This window comes from Aspergillus lucknowensis (genome assembly GCF_044049455.1).
Source record: "Aspergillus lucknowensis strain CBS 449.75 chromosome Unknown BJX67scaffold_47, whole genome shotgun sequence".
Lineage (NCBI taxonomy): Eukaryota > Fungi > Ascomycota > Eurotiomycetes > Eurotiales > Aspergillaceae > Aspergillus > Aspergillus lucknowensis.
In genome coordinates, this window is record NW_027263591.1 from 14,647 (window position 1) to 27,704 (window position 13,058).

General features: G+C 51.8%; 3 protein-coding genes across 3 annotated transcripts; 1 reads left to right on the forward strand and 2 right to left on the reverse strand.

Moving 5' to 3' along the window:
- Positions 1-430: 430 nt before the first annotated feature.
- On the reverse strand, positions 431-3,894 carry BJX67DRAFT_362596 (uncharacterized protein). Its single transcript, XM_071030013.1, has 3 exons — positions 3,607-3,894; positions 3,356-3,547; positions 431-3,300 (listed from the first exon to the last, which is right to left on the reverse strand). The coding sequence occupies exons 1-3, from the start codon at positions 3,607-3,609 to the stop codon at positions 868-870; spliced, it is 2,628 nt and encodes an 875-aa protein (XP_070882755.1). The 5' UTR covers positions 3,610-3,894; the 3' UTR covers positions 431-867.
- Positions 3,895-6,994: 3,100 nt separating this feature from the next.
- Positions 6,995-9,250, forward strand: BJX67DRAFT_384308 (Zn(II)2Cys6 transcription factor; the record flags this gene model as incomplete). The annotated part of the gene is made up of 3 exons (XM_071033642.1): positions 6,995-7,124; positions 7,213-7,413; positions 7,476-9,250. 3 exons carry the CDS (start codon positions 6,995-6,997, stop codon positions 9,248-9,250), a joined length of 2,106 nt encoding a protein of 701 aa, XP_070882756.1.
- A 1,513-nt stretch (positions 9,251-10,763) lies between these two features.
- On the reverse strand, positions 10,764-11,531 carry BJX67DRAFT_234489 (uncharacterized protein). Its single transcript, XM_071025980.1, has 3 exons — positions 11,412-11,531; positions 11,097-11,347; positions 10,764-11,025 (listed from the first exon to the last, which is right to left on the reverse strand). The coding sequence occupies exons 2-3, from the start codon at positions 11,292-11,294 to the stop codon at positions 10,810-10,812; spliced, it is 414 nt and encodes a 137-aa protein (XP_070882757.1). The 5' UTR covers positions 11,295-11,347; positions 11,412-11,531; the 3' UTR covers positions 10,764-10,809.
- Positions 11,532-13,058: the final 1,527 nt, after the last annotated feature.

Here is a 13,058-nt window from a genome sequence, read left to right on the forward strand (position 1 = left end):
TTCCCCAACTCTCCAGGAATGTTGTCGTGATGTGTGCCTCCATCTGAACTGATATTATTGGGCTCCGACAGTCTGGGTACACCGACACCCTTCCAAGGTTTCTCCCAACTCGACACCTACGCAGACCCCGCTTGTGAGCACGACGGGCATGGGAGAGATTGTGCTTCCTCCAGATGGTACTCGCTGATATGTCTGATGGGCTGTCGAGGGACGGCCTGAGACACCATCAATCTCTCTCGAGAGGTGAGTGGGCGACGTGGAAAACATGGATCAAGAGCCCAACAATATCCGTGGGCCTTCCATGGCGGTCCATCCTTCGTCCCTCTACTTTCGATTGTGGCGGCAAGTTAGGCTCACGCACACTAAAAATTTTAGGATGTTCATAGGTAGCAAGGCCATAATATTTGAACTTGAAGATTCACTGATAATAGTAACTTGAGCTCTTGTTTGTTCACTGAGTCCTAACAATATACATACATGCACTGTTCGGGTGCAGTCACAGCCAGTCCATGAGGTCCAGCTCAAGTCTGCTGGTCGAGGAAACTGGGCGCGAGCCCTGGCTTGCTCAATGTGGCCCCTATCTCTAGCAAGGTCTGATCAACGGGAAAGAGGCAGAAAGAAAGCATCAACACAAAAAAAAAAAATCTGCCCACAAAGTAGGTATCATTTACAGGTCAGAAAATGGTATATATCTTGAAGAAAAGGAAAAGTAGAATCGTAACGTCGTGAGTCGGAATGAAGCATGCCTGATTGGATATCAAGAAAATATAGCAAGAAGAACGCAGCAGGTGGCAGAGAGATGGCAAGTAAATGGAAGGGTATCGAGTAGATCGCGTCCCATTAATGACAATCGCGAGGTGAGACAGTTCAGAAAGGCTGACCGTTGAGGTTGAGGGAGTCCCCACTTTCCTGGCCTCGTCGGAGAGCCTTTGCAAGCATGAGCTCCCGCATCCAATCAATGCGCTCCTCGCGTGTCGTGACCGCAAAGTGATGGGACTTGGAGCCAGCAAAGAAAGACTTCCGTTCGAAGCTGCTGCTGTTGGTATTCGAGGAAGGAATCAGAGAGAAGACAAACGCAGCATCGCGGCGGGGATCATTGCTGCGCTTCAGAACGGTCTTCTTGAAGGCAGCAGTCAACTTCGAGTTCGAGGGAAGGGAGGAACAGGCTACGGCGTAGTCGTCCACATCGATGCGTTCAAGTGCTTTAGAGTTTTGGCTAGAGGCTTCCTCATCGGGGTACATGCAGAGATGTGTTCCACGTAAGGCGAAGTGGTGCTCTTCCCATTCGTGGCGGATAAGCTTCGTGGTTTTGCGCTTCTTCATCCAGCCACTATGAATGACGTCGTTTGCATGTGCTGAGTTGGGACTGAAGGGGTTGTGCCTGCAGTGAGCCGCGCGCGGGGTGTTTTCCAGATCCTGGGGAGTATCAATCGGGGGTAATGGTGAACGTTCAGCGACAGGAACCAGTGACTGAAAGCTCTGCCCATTGATTGCGGAATGAAGCCTCCGGTGGTTGTCTAGCTTGGGAAACGATGGCCGGACTTGGGCACCTGATTCATCCAGGGCGTGCCGTCCTCCAAACCGCATGTCAGGTGGCACGGACTGAGAGTTATAGCGAGATGGACCGAGGGGTATGGCTGTCAGGGGGGTATCGCCGCTAGATAGCGGAGTCCGTTCTCCATAATGAGGATCATGTCGGTAGAAATCCGAAGGCGATAATAGAGAGCTGTAGGGGTTTGCAGACCTCTCTCTGCTGGAGTGAGGGAGCTGGCGTGATTTCTGCAGGACTGACGGTGTAATGGTGCGTTGCGCTAAGGAGTTGGGGGAAAAGGTCAATTCACTAGGGGCGTGGATGCTTGGGATGTGTAGCTTCGGCAGTTGGCGGAGATTCTCTGAAAGTGTTGCGGTCTCTTTCGTCGATTTTGGAGAGTCGGACATGGGTGTATGCTCCGCTGGGGGCGTGGCAGGGTCTGTTACTGGCTGAAGCTGGCTGAGGCGCTGGAAACTGAGGAAGTTGCGGACATTCTCCTGCGGGTCTCGGGACTGCACATCATTGAGCCTTTCTTGAGACAATTGGATATCGGCTTGGTGGTTTGGTCCCATGATATCGGATGATGCCACCAGTGATGGAGTCACGTCAGATTTGGGTGTCTTCGCCTCCGTCTTGGGTGCCTGTTCTTCAGGCTTGTGAACACTGATTTCCGGCTTGACTTTATTTGCTCCTAGCTTGGGTGTTTTCGCTTCCGGCCTCGGGGGTTTCATTTCTGCCTTCGGGGTCCTCGTACCCGTCCTGGACGCCCTCCCCTCTACCTTTGGTGTCTTTGTCATGGGTGGTGCTGTAGCAGCGTTACCCGGATCACCGGCAATGACGATGCCATTGCCAAAACCATCAAGCTTAAGATCGTCGAGCATCCGGGCTATTTTGACCTGCTGTCTCTGCCACTTGCGGCAGTTCTCTCCCTTCGAGCACATATGTAACTTGGGGAGCAATTGTTCAATAGCAACTATTGAGACGGAGTCTTCAGGAACGATATCGGTGCCGTGGCGCCCACGCTTTTGGCGATGTTGGTATTTGTGGCGATCCGACGAGCGTGACCCAGTTCGGGACGTACGGGGCTCGTCATCCACAATCGGACTGGTGCATTCAATCCCAACCTCTGCAGTCGTTGATTGGGGAGTTATTGTATCTTGTCTTAATGATGGATCGGGAGTAGATAAGCCCGAGTCGCAGGATGGGACAGAACCTGAGTAGGCGCCCCTTCGAAGGTGTCGAATGCAACTCATAAGTTGGTGTCTTTTTCCGAACGAGGAGATCTCAAGCTCCTTGAGATCTTCAGGCTGGAGTTCAAGGAGAATAGAACCAGTGATATCATTGATGAAGAACTTCTCGATGACGGAGTCCTCGAAGCCCTGCAACTGCATCCATTGTACAACCTGGGTCGGCGACCAGTTGGCAACGTCGCCTTGGGCCTCAATATTGTTGGGGCTTCCTGGGGCGGGTGGAGGCGGTGGAAGGACAACATTGTCTGGGACGGGGGTGTCCCGCCTCTCACATTCTTCGCTAGAGGTAGGAAAGTAACCAGGCGTTGATGCATCATCGCGGGCCTTTTCCGCTGTCCAGTCAGGCGTCATGCGTGGTCTTGATTCAAGGGAGTCCTGTGAAGTTCGGAAGAGATGCGGGCCCTGTGGGCCTTTGACTGGATTGTCATCCAAGTGGAAGTGGAATGCGGTGAGGCCCGTTGAATCTGGGGTCTTGAGATCGTCGACAGTGGAAAGCGTCGTAACACTTTCTGCAGCGAGCTGTTGTAATCACGAGGTTAGATTCACAAGAATAGTAGTGAGGAAGTCTACGCACCGAGTCAACGCTTCTGTAAGGAGAGCTGTCTGACGTGGCTTCCAATGAGTCCGTATCATAGTCTGTTAAAATCTCTGTGGCGTCCGATAGTGCCGATCTTGATCGAGAATGTGGTAGTGTCTTGGACTGAAGGAAAAGCAGCTCCTGAGCTTTGATATAGTCCAGGGACGGCTGAAGCGCGGGATTGGCAACCTGGGAGAACGCGTTAGGCGGGGAAGCAAATCGTGAGGCGCCAAATAGGGAATGTATACCATTTTGGGCAGAGTGGGAGCTGAAAGCCCCTTGGGAAAACACCGATATTCTCAACACCGATGGGTCTGTGGTTACGATGGTTCTTAAGAAGTTGTGTCGGGAAGAAGAGAGATGGAGCGACGAGAGTTGAGAGAAGGTTGGTGTGACCTTGCGTTGGGTATCAAAAGCGGGAGTGAACCCGGGTGGAAGCGCGGGATGTCAGAGCGTTAAGTATATATGGGCCGGAAAAGGCCACGGCCAAAAGCGCCGTCCGTCCTTGGCCACCACTCGATATGGAAGGATTCGACTTGACATCTTCGTCCTCGACAGGTGTGATGGGATGGACCTGAGATGCATCAAGGCGGGGACGGGGAGGAAGCGGCGAATCGAGTTTCACGTTCTTGTCCTCGCACGGGACCGGAAAGGTCAATTGGCTGCTCCACTGCATGGCAGGATTCCTCAGCGGCTCGAGGAAACCAATTGTTTGCTCTTACTGGGTGGAGGATTGGACACTGGCACACGAGCGAGGGGGGGATTGGGGCCTGAGAGGCCAGATGGGGAAGCGCTGCAGTGGGTCTACGGGTGATCACAGCTGGGGAGCGAATGACAGCCAATTGTTGGTCGAGGAGGTCGGCGCTAACGCAGCTAATCTCATTTGATCACATCTCATGCATGTTAATTTTGGCTTTCATTGTCTGAATTACCCATATTTAGCATCAGTTTTGAAGACTAATTTGTCCTGGAATAGTAACATTAGCAGGATTATGCACACTGGCTCTCGCCAGTCACAAGGACAAGGGTGGACGTCCGATTGCCACTCGAAGCCCTGAGACCAGTGATTCGAGCGAGCTGTGATGTGATTTTCAAACAGGTGCTTCAGATCCACTCGTCACTCTCACGAAGGCCTCAAATACCAATGAATTTCCCACTCATCTTCCTCTCCCCTCCTGGGAATCCTTCAATCGCTCCATCATTTTAATTGAGGGTTCAGTCCTTCCCGAGCCATGTTCTCTGTTGTGAGTGCTGAGGCTCTTATGGGTTCGGAGACGGTGTGGTGTTTTTGCTGGCAATGCCACTGACCGCTAAATAACGATCCCGGCGCCGCGTTGCACAGAGCTGGGAGAGATTCCTTCTCATCTTTCGATCGCACTCAAACGAAGCCTGGGCATCGCCCAGGAACAACGTATGAGAGACGAGATATAAGTGTGACGCCGCCACCAGTGGCGGGGAGTCGATGCTCCGTCTTTCAGCCATGATTATTGTCTGTGTAACGTCGGTTCCATAGTTGCAGGATGAGGCATCGGAATGACGAGGGGAACGGGGACACTTTGCCAAAGGGGAAATTTGTCGTTGCGCTGCCTTCTCCGTCAAATCTGGAGCTCTGTGCGAGCGCCTACGAGCCCGCCATCGAGTCAACTCCCGGACGGCCTTTGCCTGAAATTCTCCCAATGACGTTATTGCCCTCCAGTGAATCCCCCAATCGACTTAAGTATTTGACTTTACCGTGACTTTGTGCTTCTTATCACCTGGTCAACTTGAGAGCACATGACAGGGCTCTCCCCGAACAAAATGCCCAACCGCATCGTGTATCTCTCCCTTACCGATCCCAACCAGATTGAACAACCCATCTGTTGTTGGGCGACATTGAACAGCTTAAGAATGTATGTAAACGGGAGGCCGATTACGGGTGGCTCTCATTTACCACCACGCTTCGCTGAGGATGATCCTCTGAGATACCATCGCGGTCAGATCATGGAGCCGAGGCGAGCGGGAACCGATTGAACGGCGGTTGTCTGAAACAGACACATGTTGGGACCAATGCACTTGTTCGTTGCAAGAACAGGATTGTCAGATATTTCTGGCCCTCCAACAATATGTTTGGTCTCGACGCACCCCGGGCGAGCGAGTCTCAGACCGGCGGCTATCAGGTCAAGGTCAACAGATTTTCGGGCTTCGGGGAGTTCATGCCGCAGGGTTTTGAGTTTCAAGTGTGCCTCATGCAGGACATGTTGCTAATTATGTTCGAAGGCGCGTAAATTAATGTAGAATAGACCTTTGACAGGGTAATTAACTCGCAATTCAAGAAAATAGCTATTAATAGGACAATGACAAAACATGGCTCTTCTGGGGCTTGCAGACCGAGTTGGGATGAATTAACATTGGGAACCAGGGCGCCAAAGCAGCTTGCCGCCGAACTTAAGAGAGATCACCTGGGCACGCAGTTTTCCTTTGTGAAATGGTGGTTAAGGGCGCTAACTGGGGCGAGCTTATTGGAGCTTTCTCCTCAGAAACGAGGTCTCCACGAATCAGGTCTTGCCGATATGCGCGGACCATCGGTTCGGCACGGGCCATCAAATTAATCTGGAATACGATTGGCCGAATCCGTTTGAAGCAGTCTCGGGTGGGCTCCAGCTCTGCCAATCCACTTTCTGGTCGAAGCGCTGAAGGCTGACATTTTTGCCAATCAGAAATCCAAGGCTGAAGCTTGGCATGCGACTTCCACCCTCTTTTCACCAGTTGAAGCTCCCGACCAGTGTTTCATCAGTCGCTGAGAAGGCTGCTCAACAAGAAAATTCGCATTCTGAAACACAAAACAACCAATCGCACACCAGCTTTTGCTCAAGGTTGGTGGCCACCGGACCACGTTCGTGCCTCTCTCAGATATGGATTTGTGGTGTCAAGAGAGAAACATACGCGAGAACTGACAGAATTTCCGGGGAAAAGAGACGGAGAAAGTGAATCCACGGTTTGATAAGGCTACACCTCTAACGAAAATGCCGCCTCAATAGAAGCGAGGAATTACCCCAGGAATTAGCGAGGCTGTAGCCAGAACGTCGCATCACTGGCATGGCCTGCGGCGCGGCGCCAACTATGCCAAAGAAGGAGAAGCTGGCATGGGACCCTAGCGACCCTCCAGTTCCCAAGTTCGTCCTGACCCTGATCATCCCCAGGCACAACCGCCGGCCAAAGATCCAAAATTAGCTTCTTTGTCGCCCCGCCATTGGTCGCTGCCATCAGATCTCCTCCCCGCCCGCGCTTCGAGATGCAGTCGGCACGCATCTCACCTAGCTCAACCGCCGCCATGGTGGAAAAAATAGAAGCATCAAAGCATGGTCCATTGCTCCTTTCGGATTTAAAGGTCTTCAGATCCAGAGATATTAAGCTATCATCATGTCCAACACAAGTTCGTTTGCTTCGTTCTCGCAAGTCGACTTCCTTCAGTCATCTGGACTCGGCTTGTCTGCATGCCAGCACATCACGACAGTGGACGGGTTGTGTCTAAGTAATTGGCCGCGTTTATGACCGATCGCATTGACTGATACTTCGCCGCAACGACAACTCTGGCTATATTGATTCGAACATTGCGGTGTTTGCACAACTCTTGTCGCCCGACTCAACCAGCTCACGATGTCAACCCTGGCCGGACCAAGCTCACAATCGAGGCCTCTTCGGCCATCTCAAACACGGGAAGATCCAAGTGCCGCATCCAGGGACCCTGCGCACATGGTTACCAAAACTTATAGGCGTTCGCGCAACGGTTAGTGTTGATAAGCCACAGCGGGCCCGCTTAGCGCCTTGCCACCAGAGATAACAGAACGTGCGCAACTGACCGTGGGGTGTTGCAGGTTGCTATACCTGTCGATTGCGAAGGAAGAAATGCGACGAGACTCATCCGACCTGCGCGGCCTGCTCCAGTTTGGGCGTTAGCTGCGAATACCGGAAGCCGAGTTGGTGGATCAGCACACAGGCGCGAACCCTACAAAAGGAGAAGATCAAGCAAAAGGTTCGGGAGACTAAAGTTATGCAGAAGGAAGTGGCTCTGCAGGGTATGTATGACGATGCGATCAGAGGGGACCGAGTGTCTAACCTTACGATTCTACCTCCCTAGAGTACATAAAACATGCCGTTCCATCCGCAAGACCGCGTGAACCTCCAGTGAGCGAACCACAGCCAGAACCCACCACTGCGTTCGAACCGTCAGTACCCTACCTCCCTACCCCCACCGTTAACACCACTGCCGCCGCCAATGCCGACGCCGCCGCACCTCTATTAACGGATTCATATAATTTTGGCGCAGGCGTGGGGAATGGGACATTCGTCCCTCCCACGCCTTCGCTACCGGACCCAAGCTTCTTCATGTACGACATGTCGACCCCTCTGCTTCCTACTCCAGCATCATCGTCCATTGCATCTTCGGCTACAATGGCGACCGCCACAACCACAGCAACTACAACACCAGCATTGCAGAGCGGAGAATGGTATCAAGGTTTCACTGACCCTCCGCCTCGCACAACGAGTGTCCTTGAGCTTGGATCTTCCGAGTTCCCAGACCGCCCATTGTCCTTCTATCTAGAAGCGAACATGAGTGCGAACGACCGAGAACGTTCCCTGCTTTACCATTTTGTTGACAATGTTCTCCGGTTGGTCTTCCCCATTCTTGACCTCCATAAACAGGGGCCGTCGCGAGCACGCGAAATTCTCCGGAGTCTCGACTCGAACAAATCATATTACCACTGCTGCCTGAGCGTATCCGCCATCCATCTCAAAACCGTGAAGAAACACCGTGGGAAGAGAGTGGAAAGGGATATTATGCGACACCGGTATGCGGCGGTTGGGGAGCTATGCAAGGCTTTGAATGCGGATAATGGCCATGAAACGATTTTGGACGCGACACTAGCGATGATCTTCTTTCACTGCTCCGTGGGATCTCCCGAGGACGACGGCTTACCGGATATACCATGGAACGAACACTTCACGGCTGTCACAAATCTGGTCAACAAGCTTGGTCTGGCCGAAGCAAACCCTTTCACCATTCCTCCGTTCAGCGTGTCACTTAGCAGTTGGATCGATATCTTAGGATCCACAATGCTGGGAAAATCTCCCGAATTCGCCCATACATATCGCGTCAAGCATCTCAACGGTATCTCGGCCGGCCTAAGGGAGCTGATGGGATGTGACGATCGAATAATGTACCTGATCTCGGAAATTGCATGTCTGGATTCCCTGAAGGAAGAGGGCCGCATCGACGACTACACAATCATCCACCACGTCACCGCATTGGCAGCCCAGCTTGACCACGCCGAGAAATCAGTCATCGATCCCACCCTCAAGGACCCGATGTCAACGACTGGCATAATCCAAGGTGACCAGTTAACAAAGAATATGACGGCAATCTTCCGAGTCGCAGCCCGGATCTACCTCTACAGCCTCATGCCAGGGTTCCATCACGACGACCAGAGCACACTGAACCTCGTCGACAAGGTAGCAGATCTCCTCCAATACATTCCCTCAGGGCCAGCGGGATTCGACCGCCCACTCGTCTGGCCAATGCTCATAACTGGTGCATTTTCCACACCGACGAGCAACTTCCGAGCCACCCTCGATCGACGAATAAAAGCAATGGGCGACTGCAATGATTTCGGCAGCTTTGGACGCATGTACACCGTGCTCCAGGAAGTGTGGAAGCTCTCCGACGACACTTCGAGCTCGTCCGTTTATTCTGACCCGGCCCTCCTCTCTTCTTCGTCAACTTCGGCTTTCGGCTTCGACCGCATGAGTTTTCCCTCCCAGACCGTTGAGACTATCGGGCGACCAATCAAGAAGCAACCCATCCACTGGCGGGGCGTCATGAAAGCCCGCGAATGGCGATATCTGCTCTTGTAGATTCTTCTATACCTAATCTTCAAGGTCAGTTCCTCCCATCAAGTTTCCTTTGGATCGTGCTCAGACGGCTAACCCCTCTGATACAGTTTGACAAATTATTGGCGTAAGGTTGGCTCTCGGGGTATTTCCAAGTTCTTTTTGCTGTTTATCTGTTCCTGGTGGTTTTTTGTCGACGTTTATGTTACTTCAACCCTTGGATCTGTCAAATTGTAACGGCAGACCGCCAGATGAGCCAGTCTGCTGAATACCTTTGACGCTACTGACCCGATCCCGAAGGCTTTCAAATAAGCCTCCATGACCTTTTATAGCTTCGATAGCGTACTTTAGTTTCTTGTTCCTTTCCTCTTCTCCTGTTCATATTTCACTTATTCATTCTTACCCAATGAATGCTATGTGGTTTTCCCTTTACTAGGTGTCTGATCATATCATGTGTCTAGCTTGGAAGGACCCCCGATCCAGAGGTGGATGCAACAGGGTATCTCACCCCTGAACGCAATATTTCGGCTGTTCACTCGCCTTTGTCTCTTCATGCACACACAACTTCTTACCGTCTCTCCAGCTCGGTTTATCTGTGGTATACACTCATCGAAACTACTCCCTGTGAGCACCAGAACCTTTCAGAAAGGGGTTAATCATTATAATCTTTGTGAATGCCAAGATCCTTGTTGCCAACACTACCACAGCATACAGCCTCTGGTTCGAGTTGATAAGATATGTGGAGAGATTTTCCTGTTTCCAAAGTTAATCTTGAACAGCTATCGCCATTCCAGGCCCTGGGGATAGTATATTGTGACTTCGAATAACGCATGTTGGTTTCCGTAATTGTCATTGAAAGTCGAAAGACCGCCGGTCTGCCGTTGTTTTTGCAACCACTACACCCTTATCAATGCTTGAGAACAAAGTCGAGTGCGCTACACTTGTGTGTGTGACTTCTGGTCAGCCTCGCCTGAGATGGACGCCTGTACACCCTCGGAGAAGTCACTCAAGAAGGATGGAACTCGTGGATGAGGAAGATGTGTTCCCTTGCTGATAAGTATCCGTCATACCAACGCCGACCACTGGATCAGTTGCTGACAGATCTATCGCCTATTTTGAGCGTGGCAGCTACCGTGGGGGGTCCGCAATAATTCCGGAGGGCTTGTGAAACCGTTACGGCAAGGAGGTAGGATAGAGAATTATTGTAGACGAGTTCCCCCCGTTCTCTTACGACAGCTACGCTCGCCACGTTATGGGATGATAGTTCACCGTCTACCAACTGGTGAGCGCAAAGTGCGCCTAGACAGGCTATCTGTGCTGGCTGCGACGGTGTTTCGTTCGGGGCTTGAGGACGCCCTGGGTCTATCGGGGCAAGAAGGAGAGATTGGACCGGCTCGGTCCAGGCAATCATGAACTCGAGCTGGTGGCATACCATACCCAGGTTACAGCTGTTCCCGACCGGCCCAGCTTTAACAGGCTTGTCGAATCCGAGTCCAAGAACGGGTTGCGCCAACGAGAGGATTAACCCGCTGTAGTGGAAGGGGACGTGCGAATATTGAGGGCGTCTCCGGGGGGTAAAGGCGTCAACTCCCTATGGCAGTAGACGTACGTTTGACGTTCCACAGAGAACATAGAGCAAATGGCTCGTACTTCGCTGAAAGTAGACGCTCGTCACGGTGCCTTCGAGGACAGGTCAAATGTTTCTCGAGCTCGAGTGTCCGTTTCACAGCTTTTCCCGACGGCGGCAGGTCAATTGGTACGTGACATATGTTTAGGGCGACAGACAGGAGAACCACAATCTGGAAGGAAAGAAAAAGTTAGCAACCAGAGTCCACGGTAAGCGATTGTCTGGATATTCTCAGGGTCAGACTTGCTTGTTATCTTCCCTGCTTGTGGCAGCATAAGGGAGGCTACCTCTTCCATCATACCAAGGTGAAAGGGGCTGCGAGAAACTCTGCACAAGAAGCTTGGGATTTGGAAGGGACCCTCGAAGGAAGAAGAAGTGAATCCGCGAGAGCAGGTTCATTCTCTGTCTCTGTTCACCCAAATTCGACCGACATCTCCTCATCAAAGGATCCCTTGACCGCAAGAAATCATTCGATCTCCCCAGCGGTAAAAGAGCTATGTATAGAACGACGGTCAATTCGAAACCACAACAGTCGCGCAAATTAGCGCAAGAACTCACAGCTGGAGCGTCACTGCAGGTACAACACACGAGCCGTTCTAAATATGGATTCTTCAAGTCGATCGTGGGAATCCATCTCCAGGTTAAGCGCTTAAGGGCGCGATCTGACTGGCTGCTCGACACCTCAGGACGTGAGGGGTTCAAAGGTGACCAGCCTGCATTAGCTCTTTTTGGGGGCTAAAAATATCGCTGCAGCACCTAAAATTTCACGCTCAAACCAATCGTTTGGTCAAAGAGTCTTGCGAATGCAAGAGCTTCTGGCATCTCAATTCCGATCCCAAAGAGCATTGGTTCTGGGTGAGCATTGATTCGACTCACTTCCCTCCTCGCCCAGGCGCCGTGCTGAACCAAAAATAGCTGGCGCGACGACAGAGCACCAGTCCCGGCCAATGAACGTCGAGAAAATCGCCTTCTCTCCTCCCGCCAGGATCAGAGGGTCTCTTCTCTTCCTCAATAACCATCCATCAATTCTATATTTGTGTCAATCATGGCATAAGGCGCTTTCCTGGACCTTGTCACCTTACAGTTGTTTCTTTTTATAAGTCTTTCTATAGCCAATCCCCGCTTCCATCCTCAACCCCCACCCATCGTCAAGTACCAACAAGGTTAGACCTCACCCACTCGCTCGACAAGGCCATGCTTCACCTTGTCCTGCATACCGCCCATGTGCACCCAGGGACCGGGGAAGCATCGACCTTGGATCTACACACCTCTCGAGCTTAATACCTCCTCACCTATGCGCCCTCGCAACAAAAACTGCCCTATCACAGCCTCCAAATCGCCAATTGCTCGAAGATTGTTCCTGAAAATAGAACAGTAATCAAACCAGCCAGCTTTTCTGGCTCCGTTTCCTGCGCGACCGGTTGCTTTCTCCTCGTGAGATATCTCGCTGCCGCTTGATGAACTAGTCCGTAACCTTGCTCATGTTGCGCACTGAGAGTCGTCCGTTACGTCCTATTGGTAGCTCCTATCGCTCACTTGACGGTGGGGGAGATGAGGGAAGTTTTCCAAATTAAGTCGCCAATAGTGGGCGTCGATTCCGTTGATATGACGCGCTCTCATGGAGAGGATTGAGCGTGCGATGATGAGGAGTCCGAAGCTTCATTTGATATCCTTGAGATAGTGCGGGTGAGCTGTATTACGTATGTATTACGAAACACACCATACGTATGCTTGGTTCTATACTTCGTTCTCATTTCGCCGGCGAGAGGATTGGGTATTCTGGCTCGGATTGACGCTTGGATGATCTCGATTACATTCCTTCTTCGAAATTGGCACGCTCAAAGATATGATTCCTCCAAAAGCGGGGTGTGGTGGGCGGAGACCCATTTTGCTCTCAACTCCCATCGCCTTCCGCGATGCCAACCTTTCAGGTTCAGGCCCTAACATGAAGAGGAAGTGAAGAAGAGACTTTCCAGCACAAATGAACACGCGCTCGAGCATTCTCTTTGAGGCAGTGCACAGAAAGGAGTTTTAAGCGCCGTAGAGATCCTTCCAGCATTCCTTCCATCTGAGCGCTTGAGTCGGAGTACAACCTTCAGACTCAATAGGTCCAACAGTCCAACGGGACGTACGTGGTCTGGTTGGAGTGTTGGCGCGGACAACGAGCTAACATAATCAATGGAGCGCGAAGGATGATACTAAGCA

Coding starts and splice junctions, on each gene's coding strand:
- BJX67DRAFT_362596 (XM_071030013.1), bottom strand. Junction 3,301..3,355: donor CTTACAGAAGCGTTGACTCG/GTGCGTAGACTT, acceptor TGATTACAACAG/CTCGCTGCAGAAAGTGTTAC.
- BJX67DRAFT_234489 (XM_071025980.1), bottom strand. CDS start 11,294: ATGAGGAGATGTCGGTCGAATTTGGGTGAACAGAGACAGAGAATGAAC. Junction 11,026..11,096: donor GCAGGGAAGATAACAAGCAA/GTCTGACCCTGA, acceptor CTTTCCTTCCAG/ATTGTGGTTCTCCTGTCTGT.